This window comes from Protomyctophum bolini, assembly GCF_963924005.1.
Source record: "Protomyctophum bolini genome assembly, chromosome: 6".
Taxonomy (NCBI): Eukaryota; Metazoa; Chordata; class Actinopteri; order Myctophiformes; family Myctophidae; genus Protomyctophum; species Protomyctophum bolini.
This window is the reverse complement of record NC_137867.1, coordinates 8,508,881-8,536,380: the sequence shown is the minus strand read 5'-3', so window position 1 is coordinate 8,536,380 and position 27,500 is coordinate 8,508,881. Positions and strand designations below refer to the sequence as shown.

General features: G+C 43.4%; 2 protein-coding genes across 2 annotated transcripts in view; one reads left to right on the top strand and one right to left on the bottom strand.

The window, feature by feature from the left end:
* Window positions 1-8,959: 8,959 nt before the first annotated feature.
* LOC308317240 (protein kish-A) lies at window positions 8,960-13,049 on the bottom strand. Its single transcript, XM_080766099.1, has 5 exons — window positions 12,998-13,049; window positions 11,121-11,230; window positions 9,940-9,974; window positions 9,704-9,792; window positions 8,960-9,350 (listed from the first exon to the last, which is right to left on the bottom strand). The coding sequence occupies exons 1-4, from the start codon at window positions 12,998-13,000 to the stop codon at window positions 9,725-9,727; spliced, it is 216 nt and encodes a 71-aa protein (XP_080622225.1). The 5' UTR covers window positions 13,001-13,049; the 3' UTR covers window positions 8,960-9,350; window positions 9,704-9,724.
* Window positions 13,050-13,434: 385 nt separating this feature from the next.
* Window positions 13,435-27,500, top strand: part of LOC308316870 (DNA repair protein XRCC4-like) — a gene marked incomplete at its 3' end in the record, with an annotated part of 65,903 nt that continues 51,837 nt past the window's right edge. Inside the window, exon 1 of the mRNA XM_080765658.1 lies at window positions 13,435-13,550. The remainder of the gene's footprint in view (window positions 13,551-27,500) is intronic.

Genomic DNA, 27,500 nt, shown 5'->3' with positions numbered 1-27,500 from the left:
TGTGATTTGTAATTTGTAAATCTGTGCCTGGTCTGCTGGGATGTATATTTCAACAAATTTGAAAGTATTATTACAGAAATTGAAGTTAGAGACACATATTACTCTGATCATGATTTAGTATTAATATCACTATAGTACAAATGAAATACATTTAAAACAATTGACAATTTACAATAAGTAATAAAATAATTATACTGTATAATATATTTTAATTCAGTTTATATACCTTTTTTTTCATCACATATCAATGATTCATTTTTCTGTAAAAAAGTAGTTAGGTAGCAAATAGTTACACGTAATGATTATACATTTCAAACGTTCCTTCACAGAGATACTGAGATGTGATACTTTCCAGCGGTCGAAAGTACTTGCGCGCTCTGCTTGCGCACTAGTAGGCCATTTATGGCCTACTAGTGTGCAACAAGCAAGTATGCACTCGGCAGAGTGCAGTTCTAGTTATTACTAGCCCTTACCGTACATTTGTGATCTTCTGCCCCCCAAGGTCAATGTGAGATCCCTGCGATCCTCAGACAAAGGCCTCCTAATAGTTCCTGGGACTAAGAGAAAGAAAATGGGTGACCGTGCCTTTGCAGTAGTTGCACCTACTTTATGGAATGCCCTGCCTTGCACTTTGAAAAATGCTGAGTCTGTGGATATTTTTAAAAGTTTGCTGAAAACCTTTTTATTTCGGGAACATTTTTCTGATTTTATTTGATTTGATTATGTTGTTCTTATTTGCTTGTTCTACTGTCCTGTTTTAATTATGACTGATTTTATTGTGTCACTGTACAGCACTTTGTAACATTGTTAAGAAAGGTGCTTTATAAATAAATAAAAATAAAATTTACTTACCCGTTGTGAGATATTTGCCCCCCCTCTTGTGGCCGTGGGGGGTACTGCGCCCGATGCGTTTTTAATTCACTAATAAATGTTGCATCCTTTGTTCGTCTTCTCCTACCAAAGCACACCTTTTGCACACATGTCACCATGCACAATACGAAAAGCTAGCCTGTCCACACATCAACCACTACTTTGCATTCATATTCATGTCATATTGACAGTACAATACCCATTTTCGCATTTTTTAATCCACTAATAAATTCATTATTAATCATTAATGTGTCAAATCGAAAAAAGGGCTCCGTTAAGACCTCCATATAATTATGGTCCATGCCTGTGTGAAAGGTGGGAGTGATTGGTGCAGGTAATGATGAGATAACGCGCTGTCAGTGACATTCAGACATTGTTAGAATTATAGTATGATTATTATTATTATTTACTTTTTGCAATTTTGTGAAAGTGAAAGTGGTTCTGTGGGTTTCATAAATAATGCACCAGTGAAAAAGTCTTCACAAGAGCTGCCTGTTTGTTTCCTGGAAAGTGACATATTATACACGGTTTATACGGCCCCAACAGCGAAGATGAGTGATTCATATATATATATATATAGGTCCGGGTTCCGGGAAACAGTGTTCCCCGTTTCCCCTCAGAGGTGCACGCGGATAAGCCTTTGATCCCGGAGGACATGCAGTCTCTCCAGGAGTCGCGCTTGGAAGTCTTCAAAGGCAATCATTCATCCCTAATAAAGTCTTCACTGTCTCCGTGCGCCGAGCGGACCCACCGGCCGTCTGCCGTTTCCTATAGTGTCATGTTTGGGTTATTCACCGCAATGCAGCCGAGGAGCTTGTGGTGGACATTTCTGTCAATTTAGTTTTTGCCCCGGACATACAAAAGGAGCGGAGTGGACTATAGAGCACCGGAGTCCTGACGTCGTCTGCTCGCTCGTACCCTCGGTTCCCCTGGGCCCCTGCATGGTTCACGGAAGTCATTTCTCTATATGGAGAATAACACGGGGTCATCTTAAAATTGTTTCATATAAGCGTTGTGGTCCAAAAATAAATATTGTCAGGGAGGCGTGACGTGTCTCTGTATCGTTTGCGACTGTCAGTCACTCATATAATATGATACAGTCTGTTTCCAGCGAAAATGTAACTTATTCAGTAGCAGTTTTCTCTCAGTCAGTTGATTCTTCAGAGCCATATGAGTGCAGCGGCCTGGATGATTTGTTCATTTTTTCAAAAACAGTTCTTATATGAGGCGGTCTAACATCCCCCTATGCCATAGGGGGCCATAGGGCCTATGGGGATTACAATGCAAATAAAAAGTACATGACGTACGTGGATTTTCACCCTGGCCTCTACCGATATTGACGTCAGACTTTGGTGCTCTATAATATTACCAAAAAGGCAAAAACACATGAAACACAAAAAAGAGCTGAATGACCATAACAGGTCTCTGACTCTGAGAGTGTTCATTTATTTTGTACATTCAGAGCTCAGGAGGTCCTATAGCCCTGCGGGCGTCATGTGAACCATGGCTAAGGAGGTCTTTGCAAAAATAGAACATTTGAGAACCACTGGGACAACGCTCCACACGTCCAAAACTCTTCTCCCTTCTGGCTCCAAAACTGTGGAATGCCCTTCCCATTGCAGTCAGAACTGCAGCATCACTCCCAATCTTCCGCCGTAGTCTGAAAACCCACCTTTTCAGACTCCATCATGGCCCGTAGCACTTACCCTATACCCCCTTAGATATAGCATTTCTGTAGACTTGTAGACAGCACTATAATTGCATTGTATGTAGTCATAGCACGTCATAGTAGCCTACATATGTGTATAGCATAGTATAGTATATATGTATAGTTTCATTATTATATAGATAGTGCACTGTTACGTTCTTAGCTTACGCATGTTTCATGATAAATGCTTTTTATGTGAAGTATTCCCATGCCTTTTTCTTCTTGCTTAATGTAAGTCGCTCTGGAGTATATAAGAGCGTCTGCTAAATGCCTAAATTGTAATTGTAAATTGTACTAGTAGTGGACTCCTAATATGCCATATAGTGTTATGATCAAAATGAGAACATTATAATATATATTTTAAAATGGAAAGGAGAGGGTCGCACAACTCGTAGTCCCGGTGCAAAAAAAAGACAAACATTTTATTTACCAACGTTTTGCTTCTTCATATGATATGATATGATATGATATGATATATGATTCATATCATATCATGATACGAGCTTGTATAGGTCTGCTATTTTTGAAAAAAAAAAACGTGAAAATATTTATTTCAGAAAACGGTCAGGCCTGAATGGGTTAAACATTCGCCACGGCCGCCGAGGCCAGGTCTGGCCACGGATAACATTTTGTTTCCGTGCCAATTAAGGACATCTACAGATGCCTGCCTATATGTCCCGTACGTAAGAGGTCGTTAGATCGATGGGTGGTCTGCACTCAACTCTCCATGAAGGAGAGTGCATGTCTCCAAACGCCTCGACCTCAGTGTCTCTGTGATAGTCAAGTGTTCTGGTTTGCCTCGGCATTCAACCTCTCCCTCACCCCCAGATTTGAACTTTTTGTACAAGTGTCTCAGTTCAAATCCGTGTGGCTTTTCAGTTTAAAAAAAAAAAAAAAAAAAAAAACAGAAAGAAAATGTCTTTAAATGTGGTTCCAAACCACATACTGTGACTGTATATTGCGGCCTTCTATATAGGCAGAGAGAGCAGTGCCGTCATGCTTCGGAAATGTTCGACGTTGCTTCTTCTGTATACTGTAAAAGCCTTTGTTCTGTCCTCACTTCTTCATTAGACCCGGGGGGGGGGGGGGATTTATGCGAGGGTGAGGAGAGAGCATCACCTCATCTGGTTAGGGTGAGTCTGGGTCAGCCTGAGAACCCACCTGTGACCTCCCCTCACCTCCCTTATTATGCTGGCGCTCTGGGGACTCAGTGGTTCTTCCCATATAGGCTGTGACCCCCCCCCCCCCCCCAAAATAACCACATTTGAAGTTGTCGCCCCTCCCCTCTCACCCGAACAAGCTCTTGTAATTGTAGCAGTTGTAATATGTCTCAGTTCCACAGACAGATATTGTTGGAAATAGCCGATCTATATACATACAGGCTCGCACAACGCCTCGCATCGCGAGGCGTTGTAGAGCTTGTAGATCGGCTATTTCCAAAAGGCTTGCCGCTTCTTAGGTAACATTTGACATTGCAATGTATAGGGTTAAGGTTAGGCATATAGTTTTTGTGAGGTTAAGGTTAGGTTGAGGGGAGGCATATGACCACGGCCATCAGGTAGAATGCTCTGGGAAAGAGGTTGTCCCGGCGACCATTGTAAGACGAGTCGGCCGCATGCGGTCTTATGCAAAGGTTAAAATGTCATTTAGATAGCATGTTGTATATAGACTATAAATTATGTTCAATTGTTGACCTGCAGGCATCCTATAGTTTGTATAGTTTCAATGTACTTATATTATTATAAATTATTATAAATTATTATAAAAGATGTCTTCTACATCCTGACAGTTTTCCATTCTGACCTGAGATCAGATTCTAAAAGATGTCTTCTACATCCTGACAGTTTTCTGAAAAAGCCATGTTTCTATGTCTAGAACTTCGATTTTTTCAAAAATAGCAGACATAACATAATGCTAACACCAAAAGGGGTTCCCGCCCCAAAATTGATTAAACGGTGAAGTACTTCAGCCTCTGTGGGGGGTATTTATATGCAAATATCATAACCAATGGCATTGCAATGAACATCACTGATGAGGTTTAGGTGAAAAAAGAACAGATTAAAAAAAAAAAAAATCAAGTAATTAATTAAATATAATTGTTGCTATAAAGCAACGCTTTAGAGTTAAAATAGTTCAAATTGCCGGGTCTACAAGCTCACAACCTGTCGATGTAGATCGTCTAGCTGTTTTAAAATGTTTTTCAAGAGAGTTAAATTTGGCAAAGAAATGTAGGAATAAAGGCTATAAGGCACGCCGAAGATAGGCTCATTATAGGTCCACTGGCAGAGCCTGACCAGAGCTTTTGTGATGTTTCCGGAGAACAGTGTATATACCACCACCGACTCAAGGCCGGGCACTGCACTGACTCGGTGGGGTAAACGGTTCTTGAGTTACGTTGATTACAGACGTACACACGTACAGTACACACACATACGTACAGAGACATGGTGAGTTTATATAGTAGGATATCGTATGGCTGTGACAATAGTGATAAGGATTTTCACCGTGGGGTTTCCTTGGCTCACATACAGGGGGCTCTGTGTGACTTAATTGGGTCCTCTCCGTCCACTCCGAGCACCAAGTGTTTCTACTTATTACTGCAGGCACTGAGGTGGACGCCCGAAAGCCAACGGGCAGGTGTCCATATACATGCGCTGGGAGAGAGAGCGCGAGAGAGAGAGAGAGAGAGAGAGAGAGGAGAGAGAGAGAGAGATTTTGGTTTTGGTACTTGATCTGTCATGGTTGCCCATGGGAACGGAGACAGTTGATGAGACAACACAGCAAGATTGCCAGCTGATCAAACACACACACACACACACACACACACACACACACACACACACACACACACACACACACACACACACACACACACACACACGCACACACGCACACTCTCTCTCTCTCTCTCACACACACACACACACACACACACACACACACACACACACACACACACACACACACACACACAGACACGACCATATTTTTTTATTTTTTACAGTCTATGGCTTTGGCCTGACATCATCATCATACCTGGAAGTTGTGCGGGGAAAACTTTTCGGCCTTGACAGCCCATATACATGCCAACAGAAAAGTCCCATCAGAATGGGTTAAACGACGTTACACTCACTTTGCCACTCACTTTACGCATGCACATGTAAATGAACGCCCTACTTGATCATACTATACACAGCGTCACACTAAAGTATCAAAAGTAGCAGATTGCAACTCGTGACTTTTTTTTGTAAATCTTGCTTTTGATCTGCATATTTGTTTGAATGTTCTGGCTGCATGCCGTTTCTTTTTGTTGTTGTTCATTGTCGTTTACATTAGGCTATAGTATAGAGATAGTGTAACTATAGCCAATAGATTGACAAGCTCAGCACTCACCAACCTCGCAGATCGGCTACTTTTTGCAGATTTCTGACAGTTATTGGCAACAAAGTCTTAATAGCTTACTAAGATGAAAAGTATAGGCTATGGATATTTGCTCCATTTTGTAAACAAACAAAAGTTTCAGTTATATGTCTCCGTCTGTAATTGTTTGTAAAGCCTAGTTTTTTTATTTTTATTAAATGTGTCCATTCTAGTTTATCATTTCGTCTTAGTTTATAGTTTAACTATAGCAACACTGAACCCCCCCCCCCCCCAAAAAAAAAAAACCCAAAACACCTTCATCTGTCACAGTACTAACGTTTGTTTGAATGCTCTGGCCCTTCTGCGCCTTGCAGTGCGTCGTTCCAATCTACAATAAATGGTCTTTGGCACTTGCTAAATAGATGGCAAAAGGCAGAACAAAACAGTGACATCACTGAGCTGTCCCCATCAGACCCACATTTCGTGCTCCGAGAGAGCTGTGTGTGTGTGTGTGTGTGTGTGCGTGCACAACTGGCTGACCTGGCTGGCTGCTTTAAGGTTGAGCAACTCTCTCTCTCTCTCTCTACTCACTGCAGTGTTTTGAAACATCATGTGAACCAAAACAAACCTTTTCACACACACACTCAGCGGTGGACAGCAACTTCAGTTATCCCAGTTTGGGGCGGGAACCCCTTTTGGTGTTAGCATTATGTTATGCTTTGGCTATTGGAAAAATAGCAGATCTACAAGCTCACACACAGCGAGCCACAGAGTGGCGCGCTACGAGCTTGTATAGGTCTGCTATTTTTGAAAAATCGAAGAACGACTGACATGGAAACATAGCTTTTTCAGAAACCTGTCGGGGTGTAGAAGTAGAAGACATTTTTAGGATGGGGAAGGGGGGGGTGGTCATCTCTTTATGTGAGATAGCCCTGCTGGATGACCATAACATATTTGTAACTGTACTAACTGTAATACGTGTACAGAGCTATGGGGTTCTTGGAAATACAACGTTTGAGAACCACTAGTACCAGTGGACTCCTATAATGTGTCATATAGTAAATCACCGTCATACACACACATTCTGAAGAAAACCGAGAGACCGACATTCAGTAATTGGCCATTGGGATTCAAAATAAGAACATTCTAATGGTGTGTAAAACTGACACTGACACATTTGTCAATATGTCCGTGTACGGACATGTTGATGACGAACCCCGAACCTGTGCTCTACCTTTTCAGGCTGCTACCCCCCCCCCCCCCCCCCCCCCCAAAAAACAAACAAACAAACAAAACAATCATATTTGAACACCCCTCCTGCCACACAAAGCAATCATATTTTAACTGGGGACCCCCTAAAGCAGGGTTTTTTAATTTAAAGGCCCATCACTTATTCTGCATTTGAGCCACGGTCCATCATTTGATGAGATTTAGCCTCTCGGAACCAAAATAAAATTGAATATTTTGTCTACAATTTTTAAGATTTTTGTCTATACAATTCCTTGCCTTTGGCAAACGACGATCACAATAATAATACTCTATCAAATTGTGTAGACTCGGAAATGAAGTAATGCAGATGTTTCGCAATAGTTTCACTCTTGAGAGCGTAAGATTATACCAAATCGACCGGTATACGTTCCATTTTATGCACTAAAGATTTAAATAGCTATAAGGGTCCATTTGGTTACCAACTCTCCATCATTGAGCTGGGGGACCACCTAAAATGCCACTGGTTGAAAACCACTGCCCTAAAGCAATCATATTTGAACCGGGGACCCCCCCACCCCCTTAAAAGCACTTGGACTTGCATTTAGTTTGACTCCATTTCATATTGAGAGAAAAATAAAGGGATCGGCTATTTTCAAAATCTTTACACGTTTCTTGTATCATTTGACAATTTGGCCAATGTTTTACCAGTTGATTACTTTTGATGCAGTAATAGTCTTTTTTTCTTTAGTCTGTCTTGGGTATTTAAAAGGTCTGAAAAGTCCTTACATTTCTACACTATACCTAAGTAGTAAAAAAACAAGCAGATATACAAGCTCTCGCGTCGTGACGCTCTGAGCTTATAAACAGAATGGGACACCATATTAAAAGTGTAAAAAGCCAGTTGGGTTAGTGATCAATACCGTATATTACAAATAATCCATCTTGTCACAATTAATCACAAAGACACGTATACAGTAAATAATGGCAAACTGCCATGTCTTCTTGTTTAGAAACCCCATTTCTACTGAATGACAAAATGTAAACGAGACACAGAGTTTGGATTCATTCAGTCATGTTTACTGTCGTGTGACCAACATGACATCATATTAAAAACTCACATTCCTTTCCGTTTCATACACAATGCCGATTCAGGAATCGGGACATACTTCCGAAATACTTCCCGCGCAACAAAGGCCCTTTCTCTTTATATACAAAATGCCAATATGGGCCGCCCGCCTCCTAATGATTCCAGTCAATTTCGAAAACCATTCCAAAAGGGGGGGGAGAAAAAAACTAAACAGAAATGGGGATAATTTCTTGGAAAGAAAGCCACCCCTTTCGGAAATGGTTCGACCAACTCTGTAGCATCTGATCCCACAGGTGGCGATAGAACGACCATTTCCTGCTTAAACCAAAACCAGTAAAATAAGAGATAACAGAGGAAGTATTGGCCCCTTACATCCATACACAAATCTAAGCATATACACACTCATACATCATTAAATGCACGCGCGCACACACACACACACACACACACACACACACACACACACACACACACACACACACACACACACACACACACACACACACACACACACACACACACACACACACACACACACACACACACACACACACACACACACACACACACACACACACACACACACACACACACACACACACACACTCTCTCTCTCTCTCTCTCTCTCTAACCTTGCATTTTAACTTTTTAGGTTTTAGTTTTCGGGTAAATAGCAGAAAAGTTTTGTACATTTGCGATCCATTTGTAAGCTTGTAGATCAGCCATTTACCCAAACATTACGAACCAATGATAAGTATTAGCGAGCAGCCTTGTGACCTACATTATTAACTTACATTGGATCCATTGGGAACACATGGCTCTCTTTTTTTTGTCTGAAGAGTAACAGTTTCTGGACATACAAGGTTTTCCCACGACATACATACTGTAGTAAACATGTCACATTAAGTGCACGCGCACGCACGCACACACACTCTCACACACACACACACACACACACACACTGTGGTGGTCTCTGGTCCTCCAGTCGGCCCACCTGCTCCCCCCCCCCCCCCCTCTGTCTCTGCATGGCCCTGGTGGTCTTCTGACACTGTGTGTAGTGACTGACAAGCGACTGACTGTCCCGCGTTGTGCTTCCAGGATGCTTCATGTCTGCTCCTGTGTGTGTAGGGGACAGTTACCGTTAACGTTAATCCATTACAACAAGTATATATATATATATAATACATAATGTTGCCGTCTCCACGTTTTAACTTCACAATCAGCAGCAGATCCGCAAGTTCGAAACGCGGCACCGAAGCGAGGCGTTTCGACCTCGTCGATGTGCTACTTTCGGTATAGGCTCTCTCTCTATATGCACAGCAGCCATACTGGAAAAAAAGACATTGGGCCCATTCCTCACTACTGCCTTCCACAGGTGTTATCAATTATACCAGTCAAGTATAAAACATGAGAAACGGCAGTTGACACACAGGAGGTGAAATCGGGAAATCACGGGGACACAGCCCTACCTGCAAGGGAGCGCCGCCGGCCTACTGGAAGAGGATACTGAAGGCCATGACGACACAACAGCACGCCACCCAGGGACTCTTACGCTCGCCTGCATGGATTCCAAACAAAACGGCAATTTATGTTTCGTTTAGGCTCAATCGGCCGTCTAGTATGAAACGGCGTAATACACATGGCAGCCGTTTCCCAAAATGTGCGGCGCCACATGCCAACAACAGAGAGAAAAAAACGTGTTTACCTATTCTTGCACATTTCCAGAAAATCCCCAAAGGCCTGGATAAGAGAGAGAGAAAGACACAAGTTACACATATACTTCATATTGAAGCATTCACTGGAATATTGTAATTAGTAATGTCAACCATACATCAAACAAAATACAATTAAAAACAATGGCAAGAGAAATGTCACTCTGATTGGGATTTTATGCAATACCCCCTATTGGGGTTTTATGGAAGATGCTGTTGCTAGTTTGACCAATTATACACATTTCATCTTAGAATAACTTAATAATCTATTATTACTGTAAGGTAGAATACACTCTATGGTCCTTTGAAAACAGGTTGTGGCCAACCCTGCTGCAGAGCTGAACCCCGGCCTGACTTCCTGGTGCTCAATGTTCTTTTTGCTCAGACAGAGCTATAGGCAAGGCTGCCGTTCTGATTGCAACGATGCAGAAGATCAGATCAGATCACTTCCATCTTGATTTAATAAAATAAAAAAAATAAAAATAAAGGTTTATCTGTTTTAGTTCTTTTGAGGATTTCTTTAGGGTTACCCGTCTTCTGATTCAAGTATTTTGATGTATTGTGAATGTCATGTCTTTTTTATTTTTTATCCCACACCCAGTGTCAATTATCTAATGTAATCCTGGGCGCTACACTTCCTCTGCCAACCTGGGGGGGGGGGGCAGAGGACTGACCTCATGCTTCATTCTATGCATGAGGAGTCCAAGGGGGGGAGTTTCACTACGCCGGACGTAGCGAGTGGAAGGAACACGTTATTCCGACCAGTTCCTTTCCCCTCCATCAGACGCTGGCCAGGGGGAGGTAGTTTAGAGACCAGGATTCCATGAATGTCATCTCTGTTGATGACTGTGTTGTATCTCGGCTACATTGAAAATGAGGGCCTGGCCCTCAAATGTATTCCGAGCTGAAATAAAGGCTATGATGATGATGACCGTCATGATGATGCGCCGTGTTGTGAGCTTCAATGTATACTCAGATGAACGTTAAATCCAATCGATAACGGCCGAGTGTCGACAACGGCTAGTGCTTCTACTTACTGCTGCTTCCGTATTTGTTCTTCCAGGAATAACCAATAATATTTAATGAAGACTTGTTGCTTCCCCGTTCAAAACACACTTGCCCGTCGGGCAACCTGAAAGCAAACTCCACTTGCCCGAACGTTTTATTGACTCACCCGGTCTTATTCTTGTCCAGCAGGCTGGGGGCCATGGCTCTGATGTAGGCACACGTACAGATGAGCAGCAACACCACCGTCAGCAGAGACTGGAAGTTAAAGATGGCCGACTGCAAGACAGGACCATAATGGCAACACAATCAGAACCATATGTACACAGACGGACAGATATAAAACATACATAGTATGATGGGTCAGTTATTGCATAAAATGGAGCCAGTGTTGGATACTAGAAATGTGTTGATCAAGCGCAGTTGGACCGAGACGCAACAAACAATGGTTGTTCTTCCAGCTGTGGTGTCAAGTTGATCATTCGAGTGCGGCAACGAGTGCCAAAGACTTTTGTCTGTTGCGTCTCTAGGGATGGGTATCGTTTATGGGACTTTAACCCATTCTGACCTGAGATCAGATTCACACGAGGTTTCCACTGGACACACACTGGTCTGATTTAACGCATTCTGACCTGAGATCAGATTCTAAAAATGTCAGTCGTTCTTCGATTTTTACAAAAATAGCAGACCTACAAGCTCGTAGCGCGCCACTCGGTGGCGCGCTATGAGCTTGTAGATCTGCTATTTTTCAATAGCTAAAGCATGACATGATGCCGACACCAAAATGGGTTTCCGTTCAGAATGGGTTAATGAGTCCAGTACCGATTCCAGTTCTGCTGATCGTTTCCGGTTCGCAACGGTCGTTCATTCCCTATTTCGGTTTCCAAAATGGCATACAATAATAACTTAAATACGAGGTCAAATGTTTGACCGAAAGCTTTGATTCTTTTAAGCCTCTAATTTAAGACATAATATGCATTATGTGAATAGACTAACATCCGCTCCTTTATTTAACAGTTGAGCCAATTTTTTTTTGTGGATACTAGTGAGCTGCGTGTTCACTGTTCGGTTCGGTATCGGTACCTGCCTGGACCCGAGGTTCGGGACCCATAGTTGTGTCTAATATCTGTGTATTATTTTGCCAATATTGTGTAGACTGATAAATGTTTAAGGTTGTGTTGTTTTGACTCTCTCTCTCTCTCTCTCTTGCTCTATCTATATATAAAACACCTCCATACCAACCATAACTTGTGTGAATCTCATACTTGGCAATACTAGGCTTATCACAATTATTACCTAATCACCTGACGATCAAAATATCTTTTTTGGGCTCGAAGTTATTTTGCACTTATTGTTGCAGACGTTTCCGAAGGTTCCCGTCATGCAGTTTGAAAACATTTGGATAAAATTAACATAAATGTTTTTCTTTTTTTAAAGAATACAGTACTTCTACTCCACTTCATGTCAGAGGCACATAATTGCACTATTGACTGACAGCTGTAGTTAGTTACTTTGCAGGTTTTAGATTTCCGATTGAATTCGGCCATTCAAAAACATCCATCCTTTAAAAAACAGCAAATGTTGTGAGCTGTGATCTGTCTGTGAAGTCTGTCTCATAAGTAATCGACTCCCTCTCATTACGTGGCATTTGGCTGAAAGACACAGGTTGTTTACATGGCATTTAACATGAATCCACCGACCACAATGATCACATCTACAGTCAAACACACAGGCTGGGCTGTATCGATTATAGATACGCGATTCTTCGGTGTCGATCATGCGTGTTGAACTTGAAGAACAATACACACGAAAGTCAACTCATGATGATTGCCACTTGGCATATCGCTTCGTTAGCTGTACATGCTAGCATCATTAGCATTGGTGTCGTCATTCGTGGGAACAAGCGGCAAACCTTTTAGCGTGTGCAATTGAAAATGCCGACGGGAATACGATACATATATATATATTCAAAATAAGTAGTTCATATTAATGTCAAGGTGTGTATTGACGCATAACCGATTGAATTCAGCAAAGACAACTCCTCACCATTACTGTTGCTGTTTCAGAGACAGAAGACACATCACACTTCCGCGGCTCCGCCTCCTTACGTACACATGGTCACATTACGTAGGTTACGTTACTAACGTAGCGAGTGGCGTAAACAAAGTTATTATATTATTGAAAATGTAAAGCCATGGGACCAGGTATTCTGTTACTTGGAGTATTAACATTTATTGATGATGATTCTTATTGTAGGCTACAACTCTACAACACGTCACAGGCAAATGCTATTTGACTTAAAGTAAGAAATTAAATGCAGGTTTACTTTTATTGCTATGTTTTACGTCCAAAATCTGAAGGTAATCAATATAACGTAACTTGACGTAACGTCTCGTAGGGTATCACGTCACCGCGTCGTGCTCTCTGATTGGTCGAGAGGGATTGACGTTCATCTGGATTTCCCCCCCATCCACTTGCGTTCATTTCATTGAGGAAGTAGAAGTTTCTGAAAACATAATTTTATAAAGGAACATTCAAAACATATTTTATAAACAACGTGCAGCGCGCGGACACCTCCTTGCTGCTTCGCCTTATGCACGTAAGTTTGATATCTTCACTGTTATTTTGTTGCTGTTACAATAATAGTGGAATAACGATATAATATATAATAATAAATATGACAGTCTTGTATCAAGGCATGACTGGGAGTATACACACTTCAGTTTATTCCCCGAAAAAGAAAAACACAGTAGCCTACATTCACTGTCTTTAGTGTGTGCGTGTGTGTGTGCGTGTGCGTGTGCGTGTGCGTGTGTGTGTGTGCGCGCGTGTTTTGATTGATTTAAATATTTATTAACAGTTTGCAGAATTACAGTACATTTCAAGCACAAACTCAATACAGAGACTGTTAACTGTGAGTGGACGACCCAATTAAGCATTACATTTGTTTACAACAGGGTCCACATTGTTCAATTCATCAAAACATTTAGAGACATACAAATAGACACTTCTATGTAGCTAAAGAACAGAACAGGAATTCATCATATAGGAAGCAAAAAGGGAAAAGATACATAAGTGAGGGGAAATGGGGGGTGGAGGGGGGATTCAGATTTTACAGAGGCCAGTTTCGAATTGTAGGTGCCCTTTGAGAGCGGTTTTGAAGGAGTCAAGGGATTAACATGTCTTAATGACTGTTGGTAGGGCGTTCCACATTTTGGTGGCATAGGAGCCATATTAAAATAATTTAGTCCCTTGTTTGTGCCGAATCTGGGTTGTACATGGTTTGTTGCACTCCCTCTGGTGTTGTGGGTGTGGACTTTGTTTACATTAAGGAAGTATTTAGACAGGTACATGGGTATCTTGGTGGTGTATCGAATCTTGTTGACCAGACCCATTGCAAGATGCTGTACTCTGTCGTCGACCCTAAGCCATCCCAGCCTGTCAAAGTGGGCAGGGGTGAGGTCGGTTCGGGGGGTGAGGCCAAGTAGGAGCCTGACCAGTTTGTTTTGGGAGGTCTGCAGCCTTGTTTTAAGGGCCTTTGAGGTGCTGTGGTATACCAAGAGGTGGATGCATAGTCAAAGAAACCTTGTACGAGGGCTCCTGTTAAGGTCTTCAAGGTGTTTTTGTTGACCAGTGAGGAGATCCTGTAAAGGAATCTTGTTCTTTGATTGACTTTTTTGATTACGTGGGTGGCCATTTTATCACGGAAATATTGGCCTCCAGGATGGAACCTAGGTAGGTAATTTGATCTTTTCGTGTGATAATATTGTCACCCACTCTAACCAAGAAGCCATCTGCCTTGCTGAGATTACTATTTGATCCGAAGAGAATGGATTCAGTTTTTCCCAGGTGTAAGGATAGTTTGTTATCAGCGAGCCAGGTGCAGATTCTACCGAGTTCAGAGCTGAGGGTCTTTTCAACCTGCAGTTTGTTCCTGTCCGAGACCAGCAGTGCTGAGTCATCTGCGAACAGGAACAAGTTGCAGTCACAAGCTGATGTCATGTCGTTAACATATATTAGGAACGGTAAAGGCCCTGGTATGCTTCCTTGTGGGACTCCACAGCTCACTGTGAGGGGGGGGGTCAGTGTTCCGTTCACCTCCATCTGTTCTCTCCCCTCCAGGTAGGATTGCATCTAGCTCACTGATGTGCTATCAAAACCAATAGCTTTAAGCTTGTTAACCAGTATGGAGTGGTTCACGGTGTCAAAAGCCTTTTGGAGGTCCAGCATGACCATGCCGCAGTATTTTCCAGCATCCACTTCGTGTTTGATGTGGTCGCTCAAATAGAGGAGGCATGTGTCAGTGGAGTGGGATGTTCTGAAACCAGATTGGAACTCGTACTGCAATTTATTAGTGGCAAGATACTTTTCAACCTGTTCATAGACAATTTTTTCCATCACTTTCGAGATGGAGCTTAGAATAGAAATAGGGCGGTAGTTGCCGGGTTCTAATTTACTCCCTTTTTTGTACAGGGGGGTTACTTTGGCCAGTTTAAAATCTTGGGGGACCTGTCCCTGTTTGATGGAGAGGTTTACTATGTGGGTGATGACTGGAGCTATGGAAATGGCTGAGTCTCTGAGAAATTTGGAGGGAATATTGTCATGGCCAGTGGCCTTGTGGGGGGGTCCGCGTCAATATGCCGACGGTCCATTGGTCCGATCGACAACCTACCTCAAACCCTTACCCTAACCTCCCCCGGGGAAGACACCTAAACCTAACCACCCACCCTCTCCCGACCCCCAGCGCACCTCGGACCAATGCTCCTTCGGAGCAATGGTCCGTCGGTTCATAGGGTGCTTCCCCTTGTGGGGTTGGAGGGCACTCAGTTTTTTAAGTACCTCCTCAGTTGTTACCATTGCCATTTTAAAATCATCTTTACAAACACCTAGGTTTTTGTAGAATGCTTTGATGTGCTCTACACCAAAACGCCCAGAGTGGGAGGGCAGTTTGTTAACCAGCATTGTTGCAATGTTTGTAAAGAAGATGTTCAAGTGGTTGGCTACATCAAGCTTGTCAGTGATGAGGGTGTTATTCGATTTTATGTTTATGTTAGTAAACCTGGTTTTTAGTTTCTGACTACAGCCTAGTTGGTTGTTTAGTAGCTTCCAGATCTCCCGTGGATCGTTTTTGATTTCCTCTGCTTTATCATTGATAAAGTTACTTTTGGCAGATTTGGTCATGGCAATTACACTGTTTCTTAGAGGTCACATTCTCACCTAATACTTCGGGGATTTTGGGATTCTTGCATATTTAATTGGCTGCGGTTTGCCTTCACACTGTCATTCGCAGCAATTGGAAACGCAGCAGGGGGGACCTTTATCAATGTGTTCCATTCATAAACTAGCCTACACAGTGAAATCTATGGTGATAAAATTACACTCATAACGTGCATGTGTCGTGCCGTCTGGGACCCCCTCTCTCTCTCTTTCTCTCTCTCTCTACGCACTGTTCTTTTGGCACAGCGCTGCATGAGCGCACTGATATAACTCCACAGTCCCCACACAGTGACAGCACTCCATGTTTACGGCACGCACGCACAGACAGACAGACAGACAGACAGAATATTCTGTAGGCTATAATAGGCTACACTGCAGTGTTTTTATGTGTTTTCTTAAGCAATTGATTAATGTACACGTCCTCATTTCGATCAGGACTTCAGTCTCCTCATTCGACCACGTCTATCCACAGTAACGGGACATCTTTGCGCTGCGTAAAATATGCCTTCTCCGTCTCCAACTGTGTTCAGCTGCTCACCCGCCACATTGTTTGCTTTATTTCCTTTATTTACTGCGGATTGCATTCACACCTGCACCGAATCGTAGTCAAGTGCGATTGGAAGCGAAGCGAAACCCCCGTTTTTGGGCGGAGTAAAATGCGGTTCTTTGCTGCGCATTAGGATTCGAATGAGCCTTAATCACACCTGCCAAACGAAGCGCACTTTCTGAAAATGCGCAGCAGGATTCGTTTTAATCGCAGCAAAGCTCTCTGGTGAGAATGTGTCAAGGAAATGTGGAATGCTTGTACATTTAAGGACATCATAAACTTGTGACCTGTGACATGTTCTTTAACATTGGCTTGTTACACTGGGTTTTTAGGATGCACAGTTTGGTTTGGAGATCACTGTCGAGGCGCTTGGCTAGCTTGGACTTGCATTTTAAGAAGTTCAGAGCATTTGTCGTCTCTGGCTTTCATTGCAGTCAGTATGTCCGAATTCATCCATGGCTCCGAGCGGGTTTTGAGTTTTGACCCTGATGGTTCTCAGAGGAGCCATGTTGTTTAGTACTGAATTTGGTTTTAAAGCCCAAGCCATGCTTCTTCGACTAGTAAGCTCCTGAGCACATCGGACCAATCCAGACTCTCCAGTTCTTGGTTAAAGGCCTCGCTAGAGTAGGTTTTGAGGTCCCTATATATGACTGTTTTGTGACGGTCAAACTTTATTTTTTTAATATTTTGCGGGTACAGAAAATCATAAAATTATCACTGAGCCCACATACAATAACCCCATTTCCTGGAGATTCTGGATTTGTCCGAGGTCAGAATGAGATCAATGACAGTGTGAGTAGAATCACACACTCTTGTGGGTCGGGTAATTAGCTGACTGACACCATGCAGATCACAGAACCGACTAAATGACTTAAACACGGGTGCTTCCTTACGATGCATATCCGTATATTGCAGTCGCCAATCAGGATTTTCTCTACACATTCCTCCCCAGCTATAAGCACCCCTCAAGTATATCATAGAACTCATGCTGATCAGGCGGTCTATTATAGACGGTGCCAACTAGTACTGATTTAGCATTTTTTGAAAATTAATTCAACCCACGCAGTTTCAATTTCATCAGTGTGTGGCTATATAGGCACATCTTCGCGCACTGCCGCGTCAGAAGAACCCCTGACGCCCGTCTTCTTCGTGGGTTTTCTTTTAGACAGCTGGTGGATGGAAAAGAAGCTCCAGCATCTCATGCAACATGGGAGGACGGCAAAAACGAGATGCTTCTCAAAACATGTTCATGTCAAGGACCCCCACATTGAGGTGTATACTGTCTGTAGCTACAAGTGTCAGACCCCCCCCATCTGAATATAATTTGTACCAGGGACCCCCATTGCTATTAGAGAGGCATTATATGCATACGTTTTCAAAATGATTTATATATAGATCATCTCCAGATCTATATAGAAGCTAATCTTAACAGAAGCTATTAAGCAATACAGACTAGTATCATGGAACGCAAAGTATGTGTATTGTGTAACTTCCTCTGCCTTGGTTATTGGCCGGGTAATATTTGTGGCTTTGGGGAAAGCACTTTATATTTTGAATTGGTATACTTTGGTAGGCCTACATTTATTTAGGCAGTGGTGTTTTTGGTGGTGCAGGTCCCCATGTGATTTGCTTAACCCATTCTGACCTGAGATCAGATTCATACGAGGTTTCCACTGGACACACACTGGTCTGATTAACCCATTCTGACCTGAGATCAGATTCTAAAAAATGTCAGTCGTTCTTCGATTCTTCCAAAAATAGCGCTATGAGCTTGTAGATCTGCTATTTTTCAATAGCTAAAGCATAACATGATGCTATAACACCAAAATGGGTTCCCGTTCAGAATGGGTTAATGCAATATTGTTTGTAAACAAATGTAACATATACGGTATAAGTTGTGTATACAGGCCTGCAGGGTATGTCCACATTTCTAAAAAGTGACACAATTTAAAGACTTAAGACCATTTTAATACCTCTAAAAAAGTTCATTCCTGTGTCTAAAGTAATCAACAAACTATACTTCACAAAATTGGCCAAAATGACAACTAAAAGAAAGAGGCAATCATGTTTTGAAAGTATAGCTGATCTACAGTACAACATCATTTTCGCAATATGTTTCTGCGGAACAAAAAATGTATGCCTGCCTCAACTCCGGCAATTCCGAGTGCTTGTCAGGGTCCCCATGCAGTTCCAATAGGATTCTTTTTTGGCGAGGCCATGGCCTTGAAAAGTTTGAGAACGTTGCAACTTGCACGTGGTTAAGAAATGTGGCATTTGATTGGTCGGTTGATTGATTGAATACTAATTAACAGTTGGCAGAAAGTACAGTGGTTTCCGTTGTGATCCTTGTGTATTCAATTCGTCAACACATTTAATAGCATGCGTCATGCGAGAAATCGTCTACACTTGGATCAACGAAGTATGTGTGCAGCCTACAGAAAACATTTCTGGTGTCAAGCTTAGAAGACTTGTCTAGGATACTAAAACGAGTTGCAAATTGTGCCACTTTGATGGCTGTTGGTTCACATTTTGGTGGCATAGCAGTAGAATTAATTTATCCCCATCTTTGTGCCTTATCTGGGTTGAACGTGTCCTCCACCCTGACTTGAGCCATCTCAACCTAGCATAATGAGCAGGGGTTAGGTGGGTCCCAGGTGTGAGGTTTAGTAACCTGATGATCAGTTTGTTTTGAGAGGTCTGACGTTTGCTTGCAATGCCTTTGAGGTGCTATAGTTAGGCCTGTCACAATTATTACATAATCGCCAAATTGCAATTATTTTAGATAGTGATGCACCGAATATTCGGCCAAAGATAATCACAATTTTTCTTGCATAATCGTCAATAGTTTCCATGTTGAAAAATGTCCATACATTTTCAAACATTTTTCAAGAATAGCAGAAATAGCAGATCTACAAGCTTACAACACGTGATCAACTACTTAGGCTATTTTGTAAATTGTTTGGAAAGACAAATATATAAATAAAATAGTCAATTTTAATAATATTTAAATTATTTGTCATATCTGCCCTGTGCAAACACATTGCAACGTTCCAATGTTCAATGCAAAAACTCATCAAAATCAATGATGCCTGTGACGATTTATTGCCAGCTTAAATGTGTAATGGTGACATGACAGCCCTATAGGACCATGAGGTCAAAGACTCAAAGTGACACTGGATGAGTGACACTCCAGCTAGTGCATTCCTACTGACCAACAAGGAGAATCCTGTCCAAAAAGCTTTGGTTGGCTTTTTGCCATTTTTTTTCCAGTGGTAAGATTGTTCTCTAGTCTAAGGTACAACCCAACTAGGTCATTTATTATTATTCGTCTTTTAAATGTTATATATTAAAATACGTTTTTATCATCATATTTTGATAATACATCACAATGATAATATAATTGATAACAATAATTTTGGCCATAATAATCATGTCCCATCCCCATCCCTTCTATATTAATAGGCCCATGGCAAAGTGACATTAAACATTGTTTAACATTGTTTAATGCAATCAGATATGACTTATCTGTGTGGATGTATGGTGCTGTCGAGGCCAGAAAGTAGCTTTTTGCCACTGACAGCCTACACCTAAACCTAACCCTAACCGTAACCTCAGTAAAACTATACCTAAACCTAACCCTAACCTTAACCTCAGTAAAACTATACCTAAACCTAACCCTAACCTTAACCTCAGTAAAACTATACCTAAACCTAACCCTAGCCCTAACCTTAACCTCAGTAAAACTATACCTAAACCTAACCCTAGCCCTAACCTTAACCTCAGTTAAACTATACCTAAACCTAACCCTAACCTTAACCTCAGTAAAACTATACCTAAACCTAACCCTAGCCCTAACCTTAACCTCAGTAAAACTATACCTAGACCTAACCCTAACCTTAACCTCAGTAAAACTATACCTAAACCTAACCTCAATAAACTATACCTAAACCTAACCTCAGTAAAACTAACGCAGTGGCTGGGGGGGGGGGGGGCGTTTCCAAGAACCCGAATCCGAAGACGAAACCATGCTAGCCTCTCATGTTGGCTCCACTGGAAACTGCTACACCAGTGGGTCTCAAAGTGTGGTCCAGGGACGCTCATGGTTCCTTGAGGGGGTTCCAAATGGCCCGTAACAGGTGTGTTAACTCAGAGAGCGTACACATGGGATAATGGACCTGTATGTACTACTGTACAGCACAGTAGGTCCATCTCAAGAGTTATGGAGGTCTTTGAAATGAAGATGTCTGAGAAGAACCACTTGACCGTGCTATATATACACTAAACGGAACAGATAATTAATTATGTATCATTGGTAGGACCTGGTGAAGGGAGTAAAAGGGAGCGGCCCGATCTCTTTCCAATATGGCTGCTGTACTACTGCCTAATTGATCAGCTGTGAATGCCGAGGCTCGTGGTGTGGTGGGTGGGAGGTAAAGGAGAGAGGAAACATCTGCATATCATGCAAATGCAATTATTCGACGTTTACTGGAAAGATGCTTCCATAATGGAGCCTTTTCTTTCCTGCTGACGTCGGACTAAAATGCTTGTGGTCCGGCTTTCTCATTAAAAGTTTTCACAATGGGGTCCCCTCCCCAGCCATTGCGATGGCGACACGCATCTTGATCGCATTTGGAGCGTGTTTGCAGAAAATCCCCCCATCATCAACTAAACCGATCCCTCCTCTCTCTCTCTCTCTCTCTCTCTCTCTCTCTCTCTCTCTCTCTCTCTCTCTCTCTCTCTCTCGCATGCACAGACACTCCTAGAAGTGCCATTTAATGTGTGTGGAGAAATCGTCAGGACTGCAAACCACACTGTAAATCAGGCCTCCGCGTTTTTACTGTACATTACAGTGTGGATGTTAGTGCGAATAGGCATGGCTCCCAACACGGGCGAGAAATGAAACTGGGAAAAAACAAATCTGAAATGCTTGTGATTCAGATGTTGCAGAGCTTCAGATGTTGCTAGTGTGTGTGTGTGTGTGTGTGTGTGTGTGTGTGTGTGTGTAGAATTTTAGTCGCGTTTCTTTTCTTTTTTCAAACTTAAGCAATCATATCAGATACTTTGTGTATCTCAAAGTAGGGATTAGGGACCGCCCAGTGGGCCCTTGGCGGAGTTCCAGAGCCCCGCAGTAAAATGATTTGGTTTAAACGCTGTACGGAAATCACTAGACTCAATCATTAATCTAATAACTTTAGCCCTCCGTCGAGGCAATCATCTGTCTGGGACAATGTTAAAGATGGAGTGCCACGATTTCTTTCCACCCTAAAACACGAGTTCCAGAGAAATGACAGAGTGACCGTGTGGCGGCCCCTCTACTGTACTGTAATGTACTGGCACCCTCGGAAGCATACAGTTATACGTGCGTTTGTGTGTGTGTTAGGTTGCGCACAGATGGTGAAAAACAACCATGCTGTTGTCGTGATCATACCCAGATACCCACCACCCACACACATAGCTCCGTAAGGGAGTGGTTGCACCACTCAAAAAAATAAATAATAAAACATTTTGTGTTTTATTTTATTAAAAAAAATATATATAGGCCTACAAAAATCAAATAGGCCTAATATATACAGTATATTTTTTAATATAGGCTAGTAGTATTAGCAAGCACAACTCGGTAATAAATACTAATAGTGGGCAACAGTGGATTTAACATAGCTTAATACACCAACCAAAAGTAGTTTGCAGTTGCAATTATTGTACTTAGTCAAAATACCGGCGTGTGTTATTACACAATGTGTGTTTCCCATTGAATCGGGTCTGCTTGCCACGCTAAAACATGTTCCCCCCATGATATTTCTGTCGGAGGCAGCGCCGGTTTAGTTGAGAGAGTTGCGACATCTCACTGTTCACTGCTTCAGAGCCAAGTAGTACTCTGAGCAACATGGCGGCGCACAGCTCGCTGTGTTGACAGTGTTGTTACAAAACGATCGTGTCCATAGATTATTGTTTTACCGCATCCCCCCCCCCCCCCCCCCCCCTGGGGTACCTGAGGGAGTTCCAGGTGGGACCCATCTATTTTGTTCATGTTCATAAAGTGCTAAAGTGTTTAAAGCAGTGGTTCCCAAACTTTTTCATGTCAAGGACCCCCAAATTGACACTACTTAGCCTGTGGACCCCCATTTGAAAAGATATGCCAGGGACCCCCATAAGAGAAGACGTCTACATTTAGACGTCTACATTTAGACGTCTACATTTAAACGTATACATTTAGACGTATACATTTAGACAGTGTCCCCCCGAGTGCCTCCCCAGTGTGCCCCCCGAGTGCCTCCCCAATGCCTCCCCAGTGTGCCCCCGAGTGCCTTCCCAGTGCCTCCCCAGTGTCAAAGCTTTTTCCTGCAGGAAACACTGCTTGTGGTTGTAAACATATTGTTATCCGTGTTGCGAGGATGAGGGGGTACCTGGAAAAATATCTACCCCAAAAGGGGTACCTGGTCCAAAAAAGTTTGGGAACACCTGTGCTAGAGTACAGTAGTGCATCCCGTGGACGCAGAGGTTGTTGGTGTATTGCGGCACCAAAACTATGAAGTGTGTTTTGGGACGCAAAACGCACCCTATTTACATCACTGCCATTTGCTCTGGTGTAAGGCCCAACTTCGCAAAGTTCGCAAACCTCCTCCCTTGATCCCCCTTGGCCCAGACTTTTGCAGTGTCTTTACAGTAAGGTGCAGAGCTCCTATCTGCTCGTGGCTTTATAGGCACAACATGTAATGGTGGTCCACGGGAGTATTACACCCTCTTGCAATCGTATACGTACGACACAAAAAGTCTCTCTTGCACAGCCCACCTTGGATATCCAGACATTTAAAGCGGGCGAGTGCTCGGACCACAAGTCTGTGAGGTCACACGACGACGCCCCTTTCCACAGTCTGGATTAGTTGTAAATGCCTCCCGTGGCTGGTTGCTGTGCACCTACTGGCAATTCTTGTTGTGACTCCATAATAATATCATCAGCGATATGCGAAACGTCTCATAACGTCTCCTCCAGAGCATGGGAAAACGTTGTCTGCGTCACGATAATAAAGCTCGTTTGTCCGGCAGGTGAAACCATACCTTAACCGCCACGAGAGCCCGATGGCTTAGCCAAGTTCTGCGGGTTATTCCAGTTATCCTTCCAGCGGTAGTAGCTCCTTCTGTCCCCACTGAACTTGGGCAAGCTGAAGCACCTGAAATGTTAGTGGGCGCAGCGGTTGACTGCCTCACTCCGCCATCCCCTTGGTGGCGAGACAAACCGGTGCATTCGACCCATGAGGGTTACTGTCCGGTTGCCCCACGAACGCTCTTGATGGCAGCTTCGAACCGTAGCCGCAGCCGTATGCTCCTGCTGAGAACGAAGGTCACCGTAGTCTTGTGATACAGCAAACGCTCCCCTCTGCTCCGGTGGATGTGAGTCAGCGTAGCCCGGTGATGAAGTCGACGCTCCTCGCTGCTGCTGAGAACGATGGGCGCCGTATAGCCTAGCGACGGAGAAAGTGGCCGATGCAGCGGGGTGCTAGTGTCTAGCCCTGGCCGCAGAGACGGCTCTCACTTCAGTGCTGGTATGGTCTGGAATGCACTGCGTTGTTCCCGTATAGCTAGTCCGCCTCCACTTGCTCCCATGGCTAAATCAGCCTGCTTGCCTCTGGGACTAGATGATCTTGAGCCGTCTGGCTCCCGGAACTAATCTTGACCCGTCTGGCTCCCGGACTATACGGTATAGCGGGAACTCGATTCTCATCCTCGCCACACGACTCATAGCTGTCCCCACCACTCACATCACTCTCCCACTGACCAGAGGGGTTGACGTCAATCTTCTTCCCCAGCGCTCGTAAAGCCACATCTTTCCTCTCCTTGTACTCCATGCAGCATTTCTCCATGTCACCAACATTGTCATCATGAACCAAAGGGGCCCAAGTTTGTCCCTACTCCTCCAGACATACTACCTTTGCACTCCAATTGATCCCACAATCCCTGGGCACACTGCTGCTCGAGCTGTTCAACAAAGCACCTGACATTGTCTCCATGGGAATATAATTGGTCGTCCCACAAAATGTCCTTGATTTTAAAGTCAATGTCAAACAACTTTGAGGTTCTGTCATCCAACCTCGCCCTCTCCTCCCCAATGTCCTGAGTTAAACAGGAGAGTGCCTTAGCATCTACACTGGCATCTAGCAGTAGCTTTAGCAACGAGCAGTACCAACTTGGCAACTTAGAAAAGTCAATGAGCTGTGCAACTTGGCACGGTATAGAAAAATGCACTTTAGCAGGTTCGCTCCATAACAATGTAGGTTAGCATAGCGTTAGCTTCAGCAAGGTAGCAATGTCAATGCATGGGATAGCTTCTAGCATAGCAAAGCTAGCTTTAGCTTTGGCAAAGAAACACACAGCAATCGGCTTATCCTGCGCCGATTGCCTAAACAGTCACAAGCACAACCATAAACTAAGAATGCTTAGTTGCTCCCGAGTGCCGTCGACCAACTACTATAGTTGACTGGGATTTGTTTGACTCGTAAGCAGCTCCGTTCACTCCTGAGTCCCGTCCACCAGTCCGTCCCGGTTCCACTGGGCTGCCATTGGCTTCGTTAACGTGCAGCAGCGCTTCCCTCCGTCCCACCGTCGCTGTTGCCTTCCAGCGCCCCGCACTCCTCCTGGATTGTTGGTAAAACACGACCTGGCCTCGCTCCTCCGGCTGGTAGTAACGTCCTTTGTCTCGACCGCAACCCTCGCTCTCGGACAAGAGGCTAATGGCGGCGAGATGATGCTAAAACACGGTCGTGCGCCGTGCGCTCTCTTCACCCGGGCTTGCCATTGTTTTAATTACTGTACGGAAATCACTAGACTCAATCGTTAATCTAATAATGTTAGCCCTCCGTCGAGGCAATCATCTGTCTAAGACAATTTTAACTACTCTGCTTCAAATAGCTCTACACAGCAGGCGACACCACCGAGGCAACTCAAATACTAGTCTTGTTACATTTATTTGCACACACACATTCACAACATAAACACACATGAACTAAAACTAAACTTGGAGCCTAGCTGTACACGATGGTCCTCTTAAATCCACTTAAAAGTTATGTTTCATAAAGGAATACGAAACACATGCACTCACGCTAATATAGAAAATAACAACTACACATAAACATTATAGAGCACAAATTGTCTCAGGTCTCAAGACCACCGGAAAAGGTTCACACTATTTACTATTAATAGACACACACGCAGTGATACGTTTTCTATAAAGTGCGCAACAGGCGTGAGTGCCCCCCTCAACCACTAGAGTCCACCCTAGCACCCCAAATACAAAATATATACGGTATAGGTAATCTAAGCCTGACACAGTAAATAACTGTTCCAATCTACAAGATCACGTTGTGAGCTTGTAGACTGGCTATTTCTAAGTACCGGAAGATTTATTTTCTTAAATGGATCAAGTGATAAGTGATTTTAGAACCTTTTTGAATTGGTAAAAGAAAGACAACTCCCATAGATGTAAAGGCAGATACTTCCATATACTTTAAACCCTCTGAATCCTATATTAAACTGAGTTTGAGATGTACAGGACGGAGTGCACGCACGCACACACACACACACACACACACACACGCACACACACACACGCACACACACACACGCACACGTGTGCATGTCATTCCCAAGCCAATGTGTGCTTTTGGGGGGGAGCGCTTGTTTTTGGTTCACTCAATGAATGTCCTGCTTGTTTCTACAACGGATGCATTTGCACTTTTTTTCTCCATCACAAATCATCACGTGGATGGAAGAGGCTAGCAATTGTGAACCAAAACGAGCACTCCCTGTGCATCGTGTCACAGACATGGATAGAGGGAGTGGTCTCTGTGGGTTTGGCTTGGGGATAGCAGCACACACACACACACACACACACACGCACGGCACGCATAGGCCGTTTATTTGAGATAATGACAATTATTTTGCATAATCGTCATATTCGTTTCCCTGTTAAATGTTCATACATTTTCCTAAAAGGGCACGTGCGATGAAAATAAATCACATACCTCAATTTGTATGCCAAATACAGTACCTACAAGCTGTGAATGTCATATTCATAATTATGGGTTCACACTTTTTAAGTTTTTTATATTTTAGCAACAGTCAGTGAAAGTCCTTATACAAGGGGGGGCTTTCGCCTTTATTTTATCTTTTATGGAGGGACAGACAGTAGGCTGACAGGAAATGGGGAGGGAAGACATGCAGTAGAGGCCGCCGGGATCAGGAGTCTAATCCGCGGCACACTGCCAGACTGGATTACCAGCCAAGGTGCCTGGACCGCTGAGCCACGGCCCAGGCCACAGAACTATACGATCTTTATAATCTCTATAATTTTCACTTATCGTTCAACATTAACTTTCGGGAGTGGGCGGAGCACGGCGCTCGTTCATGTTTTATAGGCCCCGTTTGGCTCGAGCTGCAGTACCTATACGTTAGGCCAGCGGGCTCGTTTGGCTTCAATTCTTCCTCTCGTGCTGGGGGCTTCGGTTGAACTCCCTCTGAGACCAACCGTTTACAATACTGTATCTCATGAGTTTGATCACCATACAATCCCACCACACCATTGAAGACATTGTCACCAGGAAACAATAGATGGTCTATCTGTAATGACATGCAGATGTCAATCCCCCACCCCCACCCCCACCCCTTTTTGACATTTTTGACGTTCAATGCCTTGCTCTAGGGCAGAAATTCCCATTCACAACCACCGCTATACGCGGACCGGTGCCGGCCCGGGGTCATGTACCACCCATACATACAAGGCCCTGAAGGCAG

Bases quoted from the DNA above. Each gene is read 5' to 3' on its own strand.
- LOC308317240 (XM_080766099.1), bottom strand. The intron at 9,975-11,120 runs GTGAGTCAATAA...TCTCTTATCCAG, and splicing joins CTGGACAAGAATAAGACCGG to GCCTTTGGGGATTTTCTGGA. The intron at 9,793-9,939 runs GTAAACACGTTT...GAATCCATGCAG, and splicing joins CTGGAAATGTGCAAGAATAG to GCGAGCGTAAGAGTCCCTGG.